Below are 18871 nucleotides of genomic sequence, written 5' to 3' on the forward strand. Positions count from 1 at the left end.
GTGCTGGGATTACAGGCATGAGCCACTGCACCTGGCCTTGTAATTTTTTATACAAGGTCAACATAATCCTCAGTAACTCTGTATTCCTAAGAAATAAAAATAAATCTAACCTAAGTAAAATATGCATATTAGGGATGTAAATAAACCATAATTGCTAAAAATAAGCTTAAAATGTGTGTAAGAAAATAAACAAAGTTGACTTTCAGCTTATCTAGTATTCCAAATTACCTATCATGTCCTTTTTCTTACTATAGATATGTTTATTATTTGAGACAAGTGAGAGAAGCCAATAGTATTTTTAAAATAACAGGAGCTCAAAGTCTGTTGCAATCAACCTGCAAAACTATAGTCTGACCTTACTAAATATTAATCCTGTTCTATATATTTTGCTAATGAGTCTTTAAACTAGAAATCCTGCTGCTCTAATAGGTTTGGCAAACACACAATTAAACGGCTACATATTTTAGCAGAAAAAGAAATGTTTTGAAGAGAAGTTTTTGCCAGATTTTTCTCTCCAACAGAAAGGGGTGTGACCTGAGGAGTGGGTAAGAAAGGAGAAATGACAAACCAGCAGAGAGATGTATTACTGTCCCTTTCTGTGTTGAATAAGCTGCTTCCCTTGTTCTTGCTTCTTTCAAATAATCCTCATAATTATCACAAACAACACCTGTGGGCATTGTTTTCTTAATACAAATTCCTTGAGGAAAGCAACCTCATAAAAATATCATCATGTATTTGTGGAGCATCACACACAGCTTTATGAAACAGAGAGGGATGAGCAGCCCACACTGTACAACAACTACATTCTTGTGTGCCCTCATGCGTCATGTCTAGGCGATAGGGATTTAAGATAAGTAGCATGCGTGGTAAATCAATAATAGATGTGGATGCCAATTAAATGGGAGGAGGGCTCTGAGATATCTCAGGCTCTTGGTGGCAGAGAGAACCAGCCCTTTGCCAAAGGGTAGGGAGACAGTGACTGGCAAAACTGAAATCTGACTCCACACTCTTTCCACTCCCGAATACCTAACAAAGTGCCCTGTCCCGCAGACCGTGAGGTGGCAGTCCCGGATGACAATGACAGGTGAAAATAACACTGCAGCCTTTCTTGTTCAACAGAAAGCAGAAGATTGTTAAACAGCCAAGTTCAGACAAAGCCACTTGAAGCCTATCAAAACTCGAGTGGTTCTATAATTTCTTCACAAATAAATGTATTCATTTTTTCTGCCAATTCATCTGAATAGTATAGAAATACTAGGGCAGAAGGATGTTAATAAGATAGAATAGTCTAAAAGGTACATTATCTACCACAATAATGCTTAGCAACTTGGATATTCTAACGCTTTCATTATCTAAAATTTCTTTCAAAAGAACTTACATGGAACACAGCTTTGCACATAGACATATAGATAGATACACACACACACACACACACACACACACACCATGAAAAAAGGAAACCATATGTAACTATTCTAATTTAAAATGGCATCTGTAAGTTGATTCAAGTTTAAGGCTATATTTCAAGACATTATACTTTGAAAGCCTTGAAAGCCACAATTGAGAAGTTTCATATTTACCTTAATCATCCTTTCTATTCCTTTATCTTATTCAATATTGAGTATGTAAATTCTTTAAGCCCAATAAATCAAAGTACTTTCCACTCAGTGCCTTCAACTTCTGCTTCACTACCCCTTATAACCTCACAATTAGTTTCTGGATATTAAAATGCATACACACGGCGAAGATTGTGATTTCAAAGGATTTTAGGTCATAAGTTGTTCTATCAAATGAGAACAGAATGAAAAGCCACTCCAAAAAAAAATCTAAGGTAATAAAAAATTTATACTTTAAAATGTCTGCACCAATTAACAGAAATATTTATTAGGTGCATCATACCTTTCAAATGAAGTCTCAAATTCAAAGTTTGGTGAGTGTCACTCTGCTGAAGGTTAATAACTGTGCCCTCTTTATAACAAATAATGAATGACATCTAGCTTCTTACCTTATTACTCCATTTTTAAATCATCAATTGTAACACATAAAACTACTATATAACATGCTCAAATTATTGGCATTTAAAATGTTAAATCCCTTCTTTTAATTCTTAGTCTTCAATCATTTTTCCTTTTCTAATTACCTGGCAGAGAAACTCATTTTAAACATAGTTTTGGCAAACATGCTATTCTTTGCAAATACACCACTTCCTTACTATTACAATTCATTTGAGCAATATACTAGCATTCCTGTATTTCTAAATAAACTTCCAAATTGGTTTTTATTTACAGATAGTCATTTTTGAAAACCAAATTTAAGTTTGTGACAAACTAATGCAAAATTGTATTTATATATATTTTAAAAGAATAAAAAAATGGTTACCATATTTATAATTTCTGAATGGTGGTGGCAGGCTGGTCCTTAAAGGGACATCTACAAGAGAAAGATTATTTTTTTTACACAATAAGCAAATAGACACTCATAGAATATGCACAGTCTTTTGGTTCTATTCTTTTCTATCTACAGACTAAGTTACCTTGAAAAACCTGATAGAACACAGAATGAATACATCACCGAAATCCAAGGGCCATCTATATTAGTCCATTTTCATACCGCTATAAAGAAATACCCAAGACTAGGTAATCTATTTAAAAAAATGTTTAATGGACTGGGGAGGCCTCACAATCATGGCAGGAGGTGAAAGAGGAGCAAAGGCACGTCTAACATGGCGCCAGGCAAGAGGGTCTGTGCATGGGAACTGCCCTTTATAAAACCATCAGATCTCACGACACTTATTCACTACCATAAGAACAGCATGGGAAAAACCCACCCCCATGATTCAATTATCTCCCACCAGGTCCCTCCCCTGACAGGTGGGGATTATGGGAGCTACAATGCAAGATGAGATTGGGGTATGGATACGGCCAAAGCATATCACCATCTAAAATATTAGAGCTATTGACAAGATGTTGAGTTGTTACTACCTGAACTAAGACTTCAGTAACACTATTAAAAGAATGTTTAATTTCATTAGACAACAGTATCTATGTATAGTTAAAATATATACTAATATGCTTGTGTGAGACATATATATATATATATATATATATATATATATATATATATATATATAGCTGATGTTTGTTTAGCATATGAATCTGAGAGCCCCTTATGGGTCTTTGGCCATTAGTGGAAACCAATGATCTAGAACAATCTTATTACTCTACCAAAATTCATATAACCAACAAAATAACTCCTCTAACTCTGCAAAGACAACAAAACACAGTAAATATTCTTTTAAAAACATATTCCAAATGCCAGTACTAATTTTAATTAATAAGATCTGCTGGTACAACACCTAACAGAGAAATGTATATATATATATGTGTGAGTATATATATATATCTCAAAATTACATATGCACATACTCCTTGACCTAGCCATTCCACTTCAGAATCAATGAGTGAATGAACGAATTTATTGATTAACTGATTGACACAGGGTCTCATTTTGCTGCCCAGACTGGAGTGTAGTGGAACAAACATGGCTCACTGCAGCCTCGACCTCCCAGACTCAAGTGATCCCCCTGCATCAACCCCCCAAGTAGCTGGGATTACAGGTGCATGCCACCACACCCAGCGATTTTTTGTATTTTTTTGTGGAGATGGGGTTTTGTCATGTTGCCCAGGCTGGTCTCAAACTCCTGAACTTAAGCAATCTGCCCACCTTGGCCTCCCAAAGTGCTGGGATTACAGGCATGAGCTACTATGCCCAGCTGGAAATTTATTATCATAGAACTATACTACACACATGAGTGTGTGTAAAATGACATTCATAGAAGGGTATTAACTGCAGCATTGCTCACAGCAGCAAATGTTAGGAAAAGTCCAAATGTCCTTCAATTAGGTACTCGTTAAGTAAATCATAATATGCCCAAACAATGAAAAATACTTTTCAACTGTTAAAAGAAAAAGAAGAAAGCTCTCTACTAACATGATAAGATCTTCAAGTTACATCAAGGCTAAAGAGATATGAGAGAACATTATTTTTAGGAAGCTACCTTTTGAGTAAAAAGGGGGTAAAATGAGAATTTATGGTGGGATTTGCTTGTACTTGCTGAGTGGGGGGTAGGGAGGGCAGGGGGGTGCTGCACTGGTCAGACAGAGACCAGAAGGGTAAAGGAGACTTTTCACTATATTCCTTTCTACATGTTGATCTTAAAACCACATGAATGTGTTACCTACTAAAGAAAAGTAAAACAAACAAAAAATATCCACGTGTCTAAATTAGGAAACGTGAAGGTTTTTTGAGACAGGGTCTTGCTCTGTTGCCCAGGCTAGAGTGCAGGGGTGTGATTATGCTCACAGTAGCCTTGACCTCCTGGGCTCAAGCAATCCTCCCACCTCAGCCTCCCAAGTAGCTGGGACTACAGGCGCTCAGCACCATGCCCATAGTCCCGGCATTTTTTTTTTTTTTTAATAGACAGGTTTCACTAGGTTGCCCAGGCTGATCTAAAATTCCTGGGCTCAAGCAATCCTCTCACCTCGCCCCCAAAGTGCTGGGATTACAGGCATGAGCCACTACACCTGGTCAGGAAATGTGGGTTGTTTTTTTTTTTAATGCTTTTTCAAGATCAAATATGTATCAAATTAAAATATAATTTATTCATTTATGTTACAAGCATTTAAAGCACCTACTACCAGGTATTCCAGGAACAGAGTAAAAGAGGAGCTGCCCACTCATGACAGCGTGTGCTCCAGTGGTGAATGCTGTAACAAAAGTACGTTTCCAGCCAGTGCTATGGTCCTAGGAGTGTGGTCCTCACCCCGGCTGCACGTCAGGATCACCCAGCCTGGCACGAGTGGATCTGACTCACGGTAGGCTGGTCCCAGGCAGAGATATTTAAACACAAAACAAAACAAAACAAAAAAACCCCTGAGATGATTCGTACTCAAATTCACCCAGAGGCCAGACAGGTGACAACAGGTAAGTGAAGCAGGTCAAACAAGGAGGGGCAGTGAGATCTGAGAGCATGTGCCCATCAAAGGGGGCTCTGCCAGTCAGTGCTGACTGATCACAGTGCTGTAGGAACATGAGCCTGGAGTGGCCACACCTAAAGATTTAAATGGCAACGCTACAAGTCTAGGGTTTTAGGTGAAATTTCTTGACTTTTAAAACACTATAGGCCAAAAGAAACCTCTCTGGAGGCAGGATTTGCCTGCCAGATACCAATTTGAAACCTCTGGCTTAGGCTTACCAGAGCATATGTACTTCATTTTATTCTTCTTGTGTCTCCATCATTTGTGAATTATGGGCCAAAGAAGTATTCATTAAACATCAGAAAGGAGAATTAATTCCATTTAATGTATTGACATTTATATTTCCTGAATTAGACAATGAAACTCCCTGAAGAAAGCCGTGAGGTGAAGAACAGATGGCCCCATGAAGCTATTATCATTTAGAGATGTCTACGACTGAAGAAATCAAATCAGTCTTATGTTCAATCCAGACTTCTGAGAGAAGAGACAACGACCAGGACACAGCGAGCACCTATTCTCTTCCTGCCTTTACATCTTCACTGAAGTGCCATCTCCTCTGACAACCCTTCTAAAGCGAGGGTCTTCTCTGATATTGTTTCCTTCATAACAGGTTTTACAATTATAGTTTTGTCTTTTAACTTATTTTTGTCACTATTTCCTATGAATTTATAAATTCCTCGGGATGAAAACGTGGGCTGTCCTCTCAAAACCTAGGACCATGTCCGGCCCATAACAAATTATCACAAACTGCTTCCATGAGGGCAGGGACCACAGCCTGTTTTCTTCATTGTGTTGTCAGAACCTAAAACAGTGCCTGGTACACAGCATGTGCTCAAAATATTCATGAAAGAATACATATAATTTAATGCCTACAGTTGCCAGTGGAGAACACTGAGGTCTCAAGAAGTGCCTGGTCAGCCCAAGGTGTCAAGAGCTGGGACCAGAACCCTGCCCTCTCGAATCCCCTCCTGCAGCACTGAGAAGGGTGGGAACTAAAGCAGTTACCTTCCACAGTGGCAGAAAGACAGATTAGACATTAGACACACTCCAGTGAGATGAGAGCTTTAACCAAAATACACATAAAGATGCCTGCAAAGGAACTGGAAAAAAACATACATGTTCTTTATGCTAAAGGTCATTTTTAATCTTGCGCTATTACAAATAAAGCTGGGAACATTCACATGGAGGAAATTACTTTCATTCTCACAGGCACATACTGTCATTCCACCTAGAAGTGGAATGGCTGGATCATACAATAGGTATATGTTTAGCTTTCTAAGAAATTGGTGGCCGAGTGCAGGGGCTCACACCTGGAATCCCAGCACTTTGGGAGTTCAAGGCAGGAGGATCGCTTAAGTCCGGGAGTTCAAAACCAGCCTGGACAACATAGCGAGACCCTGTCTCTACAAAAATAAAAATTAAAAAAAGACACACCTGCAATCCCAGCACTTTGGGAGGCCGAGGCGGTTGGGCCAACTGAGGTCAAGAGTTCGAGACCAGCCTGACCAACATAGTGAAACCCCATCTCTACTAAAAATACAAAAATTAGCCAGGCGTGGTGGCGGGTGCCTGTATTCCCAGCTACTCAGGAGGCTGAGACATGAGAATCGCTTGAACCCAGGAGGCAGCGGTTGCGGTGAGCCGAGATCTTGCCATTGTACTCCAGCCTGGGCGACAGAGCGAGACTGTCTCAAAAAAAAAAAAAAAAAGACATGATGATGTCTGTAGTAGTCTCAGCTACTCAGGAGGCTGAAGCAGGAGAATCACTTGACCCACGAGTTAAGGCTGCAGTGAGCTATGGTTGCACCACTGCACTCTAGCCTAGGGGAGACAGAGCAACACTGTCTCCAAAAAAAGGAAAGAAATGATAAATCATCTTCCAGAGTGGTTGTTCCTTTTCATACTCCCACTAGTGGTATATGAGAGTTCCAATTCTTCCACATCCTAGCCAAAACTTCCTATGGTTACTCCTTTTAATTTCAGTCATTCTTATGGATGTGTTGTGTAATCTCATTGTGGTTTTAATTTCCATTTCACTAAAGACTAATGATGAGTATTAATTAATGTGCTTATCTGCCATACATACGTCTTCTTTAGTGAAGTGTCCATTCAAATATTTTGCCCACTTTTAATTGTGTTGTGTGTCTTATTATTGAGTTATAAGAGGTTTTGGTTTTAATTCTTATTATTCTAGATAATAGTTCCTAATAGTTCCTTGTTGGATGTATGTTTTACAAATATCTTCTCCACATCTGTGGTTTGGTTTTTCATTTTTTTAGTGTATTTTGAAAAGGAAAAGTTTTTAATTTTGCTAAAGCCCAATTGATTTTTTCTTTTATAGTTTATGCTTATTGTGCTGTATTTAAGAAACTTTTACCAAAATCAAAGTCTCTAAGGTTTGTTGCTGTTTTCTTCTAGATGTTTTATAGTTTTACCTTTTACATTTAGTTCTTGGCCAATTTTGAGTTATTTTTGTATATGGTAGGAGGTAAGCATTGAGGTTCATTTATTTGCATATGGCTATCCAATTGTCCTAATACCTTGTTTGGGAAAATTACACTCTCCTCAAAAATACCTTGAGCAAAAATCAATTTAACACATCTGTGTGTCTGTCTCTGGACTCCGCTTCCGTTAACGTATATGTTTATCTACACACCAGTATCACATATGCAGTACTGATTACTATAGTTTTATAGCAGTAAGTCATGAAATCAGGTAGTGTAATTTCTTCAACTTTTTTCCTTCTTTTTGTGAGTTATGACGATTTTAGGTCTTTTGCCTTTCCTTACAAATTTTAGAATAAGTTTGGTATTATCTGAAAGGAAAAAAAAAGCCTGCTAAAATTTTGATTGGAACTGGAATCAATACCACAGTTTGAGGACACACGACATCTTAACAGTTTTGAGTTTTCTGATCCATGAACACAGTATACCTCTCCATTTACTTAAGTCTCTTTAAATTTCTCTCAGTGATATTTAAAGTTTTTAGAGTAAAAGTCATACACTTCTACCAAACGTATCCTAAGTATTTCAGGTTTTTTGATGTTTTATCATTTTTTTTCAGTTTCCCACTGTATATTGCTTGTAACTAGAAATACAATTAATTCTTGTACACTGATCTTATATCTTAATATCTTATAACCTTGCTAAGCTCCGTTTGTAAGTTCTGGTAGCATTTGTATAGATTTCATAGGATTTTCTGCATAGATAATCATATTGCCTGTGAATAATGACAGTTTCACGTCCTCCTTTCAAACAGGGTTGCGTGTTACTTCATTTTCTTGCCTTAATGAACTGGCTAGAACTCCAGTACAATGTTGAATAGCAGTGATGATGAACAGATGTCCCTGCTTCCTTATTTTAGGAGGAAAGCACTCAGTCTTTCACCATTAAGTATGATGTTAGGCAACAGTTTTTCATAAATATTCTTCATCAGGTAAAGGAAGTTCCTTTTTATTCCTAGCTTGAAAAGAGTTTTTAGCAGGAATGGATTTTGGATTCTGTCTTCAATTAAAATAATCTTATAGTTTTCTTTTCTTTACTATTAATATGATGAATTACATGGATTTTTTTTTGGTGGAACCAGCATCGCATTCTTAGGATAAACCCTACATGGTCATTGATATAGTTTGGATGTTTTGTCCCCTCCAGATCTCATGTTGACGTGTAACCTCCAATGTTGGCGATGAGCCTAGTGAGAGGTGTTTGGGTCATGGGGGTAGATCCCTCACAAATGGGTTGGTGCTCTCCATGCTATAATGGGTGCGTTCCTCCTCTATTAGTTCACGTGAGATCCGGCTGTTTAAAAAGAGCCTGATATCTTCTCCCTCTCTCTCTCTCTTGCTGCCTCTCTCATATGGCATGCTATGTGGCATGCTGACTTCCCTTTGCCTTCCACCATGGTAGTAAGCTTCTTGAGGCCCTCACCAGAAGCACATGCCAGCACTAAGCTTTGGGTATGGCTTACAGAACCGAGAGTCAAATAAATCTCTTTTCTTTATAAATTACCCAGCTTCAGGTATTCCTTTATAGCAATGCAAACAGACTAACAGAGTCATAATGTATTATCCTTTTTAAATATTGTTGGATTTGATTTACTAAAGTTTGGGCAAGAATTTTTACATCTCCATTCATGATGGATATTGGCTGGTAGCTTTATTTTCTTTCAACAACTTTTTCTGGTTTGGTATCAGGGTAAGGATGACCTCAGAGAATGAGGTGAAAAATATTCTGCCCCCCTCCTTTTTTTTTTCTTAAGAGACAGTATCTCGCTATGTTGCTTGGGTTGTTCTCAAACTTCTGGCCTCAAGAGAACCTCCTGCCTCAGCCTCCCACATAGCTGGGATTATAGGCAAGAACTATCGTGCCTGGCTCCCATCCTTCTTCTGGAAGAATCTCTGTAGAACTGAGATTATTTCTTTCTTAAAAATATGGTAGAATGTACCAGTGAAACCATCTGGGCCTGGAGTTTTCTTTGTGGAAGTATTTTTTAACCATAATTCCTTTTAAAATACAGAGTTGTTCATGCTGTTTCTTTTTTAGTGAGCTTTGATAGTTTGGGTCTTTGAAGCAATTTGTCCTCTTTATCTAGGATACTGTATTTATTAGCATTAAATTGTTAAGAATATTCCTTTATTATTCTTTTAATATCTGTAGAAAGTCTGTAGTGACATGACAACTGTCACTCCTGATACTGGTAACTTGTATCTTCTCTATTTCCTGATCAGTCTGGCTAGAGTTTACTCAATTTTATTGATCTCCAAGAATCAACTTTGACTGTTATGGATTTTCTCTATGGTTTTTCTATTTTCTGCTGTGATCATTATTATTTCTTTTATTCTGATTATTTTAGGTTTCATTTGCTTTTCTGTTTCTAGTTTCTTAACATAAAGACTGAAATCATTGATTTGAAACCTTTTTTAATATTTAGGTGTTTTAGTACTATAGACTTTCTTTTAAGTACTATTTTACATGCATCCACAAAATTTGAAACGTTGTATATTCATTTCCACTCAGTTCAAAATACCTTCCCTTTTGATCTCTGCTTTGACCCTTAGGCTATTTAGAAGTGTGTTATTTGGTTTCCAAATATTTGGAGATTTTTCCAGAGATCTTTCTGTTATTGATTTCTAATCTAATTCCATTATGGCCAGAAAATAGACACTGTCTAATTTGAATCCTTTAAAATCGATTAAGACTTGTTTTATAACATGAAATCTGGACTATTCATAAACGCTCCATGTGCACTTGAAGGAAATGTGTAAATTCCACTATTGTTGGAAGCAAGATTCTATAGATGTCAATTCAGTTGATTGGGTTGCTAGTGTTTTTAAGTTCTCTTGATCCTTACTGATTTTCTATTTGTTCCATTCCTCTATTTCTTCCTGCAGTTCTATGAGTTTTTACTTCATTTATTTTGAAATTCTGTTGTTAGGTGCATCGTTATGTCCTCTCAGTTGATGCCTTTATCCTTATGAAGTGATAGTTTTATCCCTAGTAATATTTTGCTCTAAAATCTACTTCATCTGATACTAATACAGTCCCTCCACTTTTCTTTGGATTCATATCAGCATGGTATAACTTTCTCATCCTTCTATTCTTACTTGATTTTTATCTTTAAAGTACATTTCTTGTAGGTAACATATAATTGGGACTTCCTATTATATGTCTGTCTTTTAATTGGGTATTTAGACCATTTACTTTCAATGTGATTATTGATATGGTTAAAGTTTGCTATTCTTTTAAATTTGTTCTCTATTTCCTCTTTTCTGTCTTCTTTTGGATTGTCTATTTGACAATATTTTATGATTCCATTTTATCTCTTTTGTTAGCTCATTAGCTGTAACCCTTAGATTGTGGGGTTGGGAGGCAGGAGTTGCTTTGAGGTTTACAGTAAACATCTTTATCGGTCTACCTCCAAATGATACTATTACACTTTGTAATAGCAAAAGATTCTTCCATTTCTCCTCTGCTGGCCTTTGTGCTACTGCTGTCATAAATTTCCCACAAAACCCACAATATGTTGTTGTTGTGTTTCTCTAAATGGTCAAATATTTTTTAATTTATTTTCAAAATAAGAAAAAATATTTTATATTTATTATATTTACCATTTCCAGTACTATTTCTCTGTGTGCATCCAGATTTATATCTGGTATCATTTTCCTTATGCCTGAAGAAGGTCTTCCAACATTTCTTACAGTGCAGATCTCCAGGTGATGAACTCTTTCAGCTTTGGTATGTCTGAAAACATCTTCATGTTGGCTTCATTCCTTAACTGCTTTAAAGAAGTTACTCCAGGCCAGACGCAGTGGCTCACATCTGTAATCTCAGCACTTTGGGAGGCTGAGGCGGGCAGACCACTTGAGGTCAGGATTTCGAGACCAGCCTGGCCAGCATGGTGAAACCCCATCTCTACTAAAAATACGAAAAAAAATTAGCTGGGCGTGGTGGCACATGCCTGTAGTCCCAGCTACTTGGGAGGCTGAGGCAGGAGAATCGCTTGAACCTGGGAGGCAGAGGTTGCAGTGAGCCAAGATCGTGCCACTGCACTCTCCGTCTCAAAAAAAAAAAAAAAAAAAAAGTTAATCCAGTCTCTTCTTTCTGGCACGCACTGATTCTGATGAGAAGTTGGCTGTCAATTTCATCTTTGTTCCTTTTTATGTAATGTGTTCTTTTTTCTCTTGCTGTTTTTAAGATTTTTTTTCTTTACCACCAGTTAAGCAGTTAGATTATGGTATGCCTTGGTGTGGTTTTCTTCATGTTTCTTTTGCTTGGGATTTGTTGAACTGCTGGGAAATGTGAGTCTCTAGTTTTCATCATATTTGTAAAATTTTCAATCATTATTTCTTCAAATATATCTTCTGTCCCCCGTCCCTCTCTCCTTCACTATCTCCAATTACATGTATATTTGGCTACTAGAAGTTGTCCCATACCACCCCACTGCTTTATTTTTTCCAGTCTTTTCCTGTGTTTCATTTTAGATGGTTTTGTTGCTATGTTTTCAAGTTGACTAATTTTTTCTCCGCAGCATCTAATCTGCAGGCTAATCCTGTCCAGTGTATACCCATCTCAGACACTATTTTCAATTCAGGTATTTTTAAATATCTTCCATTCCTAACATGCTCAATCTTTCCTCTAGCTTCTCGAACATTTTGCAATATAGTCATAATTATCTCCATCATCTTTGTTTACTAATTTTATCACCTGCAATATTTCCGGGTTGGTTTCAATAGACTGATTTTTTTTTCTGCTCATTATGGGTCATACTTTTTTGCTTCTTTGCATGCCTGTTAAGTTCTGATTTGATGCTAGACACTGTAAATTTTATCTTGTTGGGTGCTGGATATTTCTGTATTCCTGTAAGCTTTCTTGAGCTTTCTTCTGCAACACAGTTAAATTACTTGGAAACAATTTGATCCTTTCGAGTTGTGCTTCTGAACTTTGTTAAGTGGGACCAGGGCAGAATTCAGTCTACAGCTAATTTTGCTCTACTACTGCAGCAACACCCTTCTGGATACTCTGCCCGATAACCTGTGAATAACAAGGTTTCCACTCCAACAGGTGGAATAAAAACTATTCCCAGCCCTGTAGGAGCTCCGAGCATTTCTCATTCTACTAGTTTTAGGTGGTTCTTTCCCAGGCTTCCAGTGGTTTCTTTACTTGCTTGCACTGATCCATACACAACTGAAGACTCACACTCTGCATATCTTCAAAGATCCTCTGCAAATCTTCAGAGCTCCCCATCTCTCTGTGCAGCTCTCTATATCCCTGTACCCTGCCCTGTGAACTCTCCAGGGTCCACTCCAGACTGCCAGCTCTGACTCCTAAACTCATGGAACCCACCAGCTTTGCCTGAATTCCCTCTCCCCGCCCTGTGGCCTGGAAAGTGGCACAATCATAGGGGTCACCATGTCTGTTTCCCCAATCCCAGGGAAATGATTGTTTTATATATTATACATAGTTTTTTTAGTTGTTTAATGTAGAAGAGCAAGCCTGGTCCCCTGGTCCCACTCCATCTTGGCTGAAAGCAAAAGTTTATGACGTATCTATTATATTCTGAAAATTATTTCCCACTTTGCACTGCGTTTTTCTTTCATTTTATGTTTTCCCACCTTTGAACTTAAGACTTCAGAATGTTGCAAAAACTAATTTAATATTTCATTAATAGAAAGGAAGGTCACGAGAAGGTAACCACTAACTTTTCTCATACAATTAAGTCTCCATAAAAAAAAAATCAGTGGAAAAATTTAGGCAACTTAACAAATATACTACTGAAAATTACAATGCCCCAGGGGAGTCTGAAATGTTAAAACACACATTTCAATACAAAAATCAATAAAGTCTAGAAAACCATTGAAATATCAAGAGGCAATAAAATAATTCTTTGCCTCACAGTAAAGGCTCTAAAAATAGAAGTGGTACAATTTGTAACTTATTATTGGATGCTGGATCTACATTAGAAGACCTTTGAGAAAGTATAAACACCTAAAGGAAAAAAAACAAAACTAAGCCAATGACTAATCTATATGGACAAACAATACCAAACACCTAATAATCAAAACTATGCACCAACATTCAAACCTGAAAAGGTATCGTTATCAGATATGATGGTAAGATTCAAAGGTTAAGCTATATGCTTTTTACTTTAATTATAAAATAATCTAAATTATAGAAAAGCACAGAGTAGAACAAAAAATTCACTTAACCCACCAACCAGATTTTACAAATGTTAACATGTAGTCATATTACTATAGATCCTTTACTATTTTTTTTAACTAAGTAAAACAATCTGGGTACAGCTAAAGCCTTTCTATCTTTTGCCAGTCCCACTGTTACTCCCTTCCTAGAAGAAACCACCTGCCATCCCTAGGTTAGCACACCCGCTCTGTTGTTACACTCTCGTTCCAAAGATTAATAGCCAGGGATGATAAAAATAGTTTTGTTTTGTTTTGTTTGAGTCAGGGTCTTTCTCTGTTGCCCAGACTGGAGTGCGGTGGCACAATCAAGGCTCACTGCAGCCTCGACCTCCCAGGCTCAAGCAATCCTCCCATCTCAGCCTCCCAAGTAGCTGGGCTACAGGCATGCACTACCAGGCCAGGCCAATGTTTTTACATTTTTAGTACAGATGAGGGTCTTGCTATGTTGCTCAGACTGGTCTCGAACTCCTGCGTTCAAGCGGTCCTCCCGCTTTGGCTTCCCAAAGTGCTGGGATTGCGGTGTGAGCCACCACGCCAGGCCAAGTATTATTTTGTGTATTAAAATTATAAAGTACTTAAATTAAAGAATCTGCAGTACATCCTGTAGTAGAGTAGTAAAAACAAGAAAGCATTGCCTTAACAGTATGTTGAAGGAACTGCCTCACGTGATAAGGCAATAATACGTTATGACTGTGCTGCAGCCACATTATTGTATTCCTTTCAAAAAAAGAGAGGCTTCAAGGGACGGGTTCTCTACAGAAGAGTGCCAGATAATACATGTAGAGATAATCATAGAATTAGAAAAATCACAATTTTTCAACCACCAATGATTCAGATAAGGATCATCAACAAATGCTAAAACCATAAGAAACAAGATATGTAAATGGTCTCAATGTTGATCACTCCATAGACTACTTAAAATTAGACAGACACTTTTACATCAGGAAAATCTGGTGGATGGCACCTTTAGCCAAAGGATTTAAATCTGTATCACCAATGAAGGCATAAACTGACATTCAGTGTTTCCTGATGTGATGCAACAAGGAGGAATCACCTACATCAAGGCCAGCAAACTAGTTTGGTAAAGGCCAGCAAGTCAGCATTTTAGGCTTTGTGGGCCAGTCTCTGTCTCTGAGACAGTCTGTCACAGCTATTCAACTCTACTACTAAATCACAAAAGTGGTACATATATGGTCCACAGACTGTTGTTGGTTAACCCCTGACCTACATGGTAATCTTGCCAAAACTGCTTAACCCGAACCTAATCATGAGAAAACAATCTAGACAAATGTAAATTATGTAACATTCTATAAGACACTGGCCTAAATTTTTCTTTAAGAATCAATATAATGAAAAACAAAAGGTGGGGGATTGTTCCAGATTAATGGAGATTAGAAAGATATGACTTGTCACAAAATGACATGAAGGACCCTTCAATGCGTGTTCAATGCGTTTCTCTGTTCTTTTTTTCTTTTTTTTTTTGTACAGATGGGGTCATACTCTGTTGTCCAGTCTGGTCTCAAACTCCCAGGCTCAAGTGATCTTCCTACCTCCACCTTCCAAAGTGTTGGGATTACAGGCATGAGCCACTGTGCCTGACCCCTTCAATGTATATTTCTAAGTAAAAGAAGCCATTCTGAAAAGTCTACATACTGTATGATTCCAATTCAGTGACATTCTGGAAAAGATAAAGAGATAAGAACAAAATCAGTAGCTGCCAAGGGTGCAGCATGGGGAGGGAAAGGATAAAGAAGTGAAGCACAGCGGATATTTTAGGCAGTGAAACTATTCTGTACGGCACTGTAAGGGTGGCTACATGACATTATCCATTTGTCAAAAACCCAAAGAACTTTGTAGCACAAAGAGTGAACCTCAATGTATGCAAAGCAAAAAAGAAAAAAAAAAAAAAAGGTCGGGCACAGCGACTCACACCTATAATCCCAGCACTTTGGGAGGCCGAGGCAGCGGACTGCCTGAGTCCAGGAGTTTTGAGACCAGCCTGGGCAACACAGCAAAACCCCGTCTCTACTAAAAATAAAAAATTAGCCAGGCATGGTGGCATGCATCAGTAGTCCCAGCTACTCAGGAGGCTATGGTGGGAGAATCACCTGGGTCCGGGAGGTTAAGGCTGCAGTGAGCCGAGATGGTGCCACTGTACTCTAGCCTGGGCAACTGGAATGAGACCCTCTCTCAGAAAAAAAAAAAAAAAAAAAAAATTTAAGAAGTCAGAGGATACCAGGAAAGAATGCAGGTGGTGACAAGAGAATCTCATCTATCTGTACTACAAATGCTACAACAACCTTACTGAAGGGAGTAGAAGAAAAAGTGCTGACCTAAATAACTCTGGCAGTGAACAGATTTTGTAAGACTACAGTGCTTATGGTGAAAGGACACAAAAGGACTGTATCTAACTGATATCAAGTTGCTTCCCATGAGGATACACTGCTATACCTGTATGCTAGAATTAAACAATGAAATAAATGGATAGCAGATGGGGGGACCACGTTTCTCACTGTTGGTGTGGGAATTAACAGATAAGCAAGGAGAAGAAGCTAGAATGACCCACAGGGTAATGGATCAGAGATGGAAAGATCAGTAAGAACTCACGTTTAATGTATTTATATATAGATCATTACATATAAAAATATTTATAGATATGTACATATGCACAGGTTAATATAGACACATATATTTCTTTGTCTGATCAGCTGAGACAGTTTAAAATAACACTCCTTGGTCTTTAGATATCTACCATAGAAAAAAGAAAGAAAGAAAGAACACTCTAGTAGCAATGAACACATATAGTACCTAGATCCTGGTTTCTAACACAATTTTCCACTAAAAAAGAACTGAGACTCCTTGGAAATAAAGCTGATTCTAGGAACAGGGCATGTACAAGATGAGTCTGGAGCATCCTGTAGTACCAGAAAGTAAAAGTACTGAACACGTGCACCCATGCACACTGAGGGCGTATGTCAGAGGAGCACAGAAGGCAACTGAAAGAGCTCCCAAACCTAGCAAAATCTGAGCAACAAAGTCAAGTCTGCCACACAGAACTCCAAAGGATTTTTGTACATGGTTTATTCTAAAGGAAGGGAAGCATAACTCCCGAGTGTTTAACTGTGATATGAATTCCTTCTGAAAAGTACCATTTGAAAAGGGAAGGAAAAAAGAGTAACTTTACAGTAGAGAAACCTGACATGACTTCAGCCACTTAATCAACGTCAATGTCAATAATCCTAAATGATGTGGAAAGCGTACACCTCTGATACTATCTGATAAAATCACTCTGTGCCTCTGTGACCTTCCTCTCAAAAATCCATAAGCCCAGTCTAACCATGAGAAAAACATCAGACTGAATTGGAAGGTTGGACAGAGCTTCCACAGTGTTCTTTTTTCATAGTTGGGATGACTTTACCTTTGGAAACCAGATCTAAAGTATTAGTAAGAATCGAAATGCTTGCAAACTAAGAATAATTAAAATAATTTTATGTTATCTAGATAATTGGTTTGTCTAGTATTCTGAATCTAAAAAATACAGTCATCTATAGATGGTAATATATTATGATACCTCTATGATCATAATATTTGATTAATATCCATTTCCCAGGCCAGGTGCAGTGGCTCATGCCTGTAATCCCAGCACTTTGGGAGGCTGAGGCAGGCGGATCTCTTGAGATCAGAAGTTTGAGACCAGCCTACCAACATGGTGAAACCCCATCTCTACTAAAAATGTAAAATTAGCCGGGCATAGTGGCGCACACCTGTAATCCCAGCTACTCAGGAGGCTGAGGCAGGAGAATCGCTTCAATTCAGGAGCCAGAGGCTGTTAGCTGAGACCACGCCACTGCACTCCAGTCTGGGCAACAGAGCGAGACTCTGTCTCAAAATAAATAAATAAATTTATCATACATCAGAAATAGGTTTATTATATTTATATGTAAATATATACATTTATATTTATTATATATTATATATTATATATTATATTATTGATTTGCAGCTTTGCCTTTTATTACCCATGCAACATCAGGAAAGTTTTGTTTATTTATTTATTTATTTATTTATTTTGAGACACAAGCTTGCTCTGTGGTCCAGACTAGAGTGCAGTAGTGCAATCAAAGCTCACTGCAGCCTCAACTTCCTGGGCTCAAGCAATCTTCCCACCTCAGCCTCCTCAGTGCTGGCACTACAGATGTATGCCACCATGCCCAGCTAGTTTTTTGGGGTTTTGTTTTGGTTTTTTTTGGAGAGACAGGGTCTTGCTATGTTGCCCTGGCTGGTCTCAAGCTCCTGGGCTCAAGTGATCCTCCCGCCTTAGCCTCCCAAATTGCTGGGATTACAGATGTGAGCCACTGCAGGTGGCCAGGCAAGCTTCTTAACCCCTCTGTTCCTTAGTTTCTTCACCTGTAAAATGGTTCCAACTTTAGAGGGATGCTGTGAGGATGAAATGAGATAATCTAGGTAAAATTCTTAGTATAGTACCTGATACAGAGTAATGTTTGCTATCATTATTATTATTACATATTTCAAAAATCCCTCACTATCAAACTGTTTGGTCTTTGTTATGTACACAATTCATAAAAGGCAAATCTGTGGCCCACCAACCTTTCCGAGTTCCATAGTACCTCAAATCAGATGACAAAGATAGGCTTGGACACAGAGCCCACAACTCAGAAAAGTCTGTACCCCAAAAGTTCACCTTTTAGTCAGTGGAACACATTTCCCTAAGTGCACAACTGAAACAAGCAGTGGCTGTTATTCCCACTGCAGATGAAAGGTGTGAGTAGGTGGGTCTGAGCATCTCACTGTGACCAGTACCACTGCTCTGCTGGGGAAGGTATCTGTGGTACCTGGGAAGAAAAGAACACCGTGACCCTGGAAAAAAGACATCTTCCCCTGCCATTGCAGCAGCTTGAACATACATCTTATTCTCAAGGACTTCAAGAACCTAGTCTGTGCTGTACAAAGAACATCATAGCACTTGCTGTGTCAACATTAAGAAACACTGTAATCCATAATACACACAAAGATTATAAAATAAAAAAGTACGGATTTGTTTCTATTTCAAACTCTGATTATGCTTTGGGTAATGACCTTTCAAAAGCAGGACACTTTCTAATTGACACTGTCAGAGACC

At 38.1% G+C, this 18871-nt stretch overlaps 1 protein-coding gene across 12 annotated transcripts in view; it reads right to left on the reverse strand.

Moving 5' to 3' along the window:
• C13H2orf76 (chromosome 13 C2orf76 homolog) overlaps positions 1 to 18871 on the reverse strand; it is an 85226-nt gene that overhangs the window by 37675 nt on the left and 28680 nt on the right. For 9 of the 12 annotated variants that reach the window (XR_004670085.3, XR_004670084.3, XR_004670081.3 and 6 more), the window contains one exon: positions 2380 to 2430. The exons of the other annotated variants lie outside the window; for them this stretch is intronic. Coding sequence is in view for 3 of the 9 variants with exons in the window: in XM_003819138.5 (XP_003819186.2) it covers positions 2380 to 2430 (51 nt within the window). In the remaining 6 variants the exon portion in view is untranslated. The remainder of the gene's footprint in view (positions 1 to 2379; positions 2431 to 18871) is intronic. 12 annotated transcript variants of the gene reach the window in all.

The sequence above is a fragment of the Pan paniscus genome, chromosome 13 (genome assembly GCF_029289425.2).
Source record: "Pan paniscus chromosome 13, NHGRI_mPanPan1-v2.0_pri, whole genome shotgun sequence".
In the NCBI taxonomy this organism is placed as follows: Eukaryota; Metazoa; Chordata; class Mammalia; order Primates; family Hominidae; genus Pan; species Pan paniscus.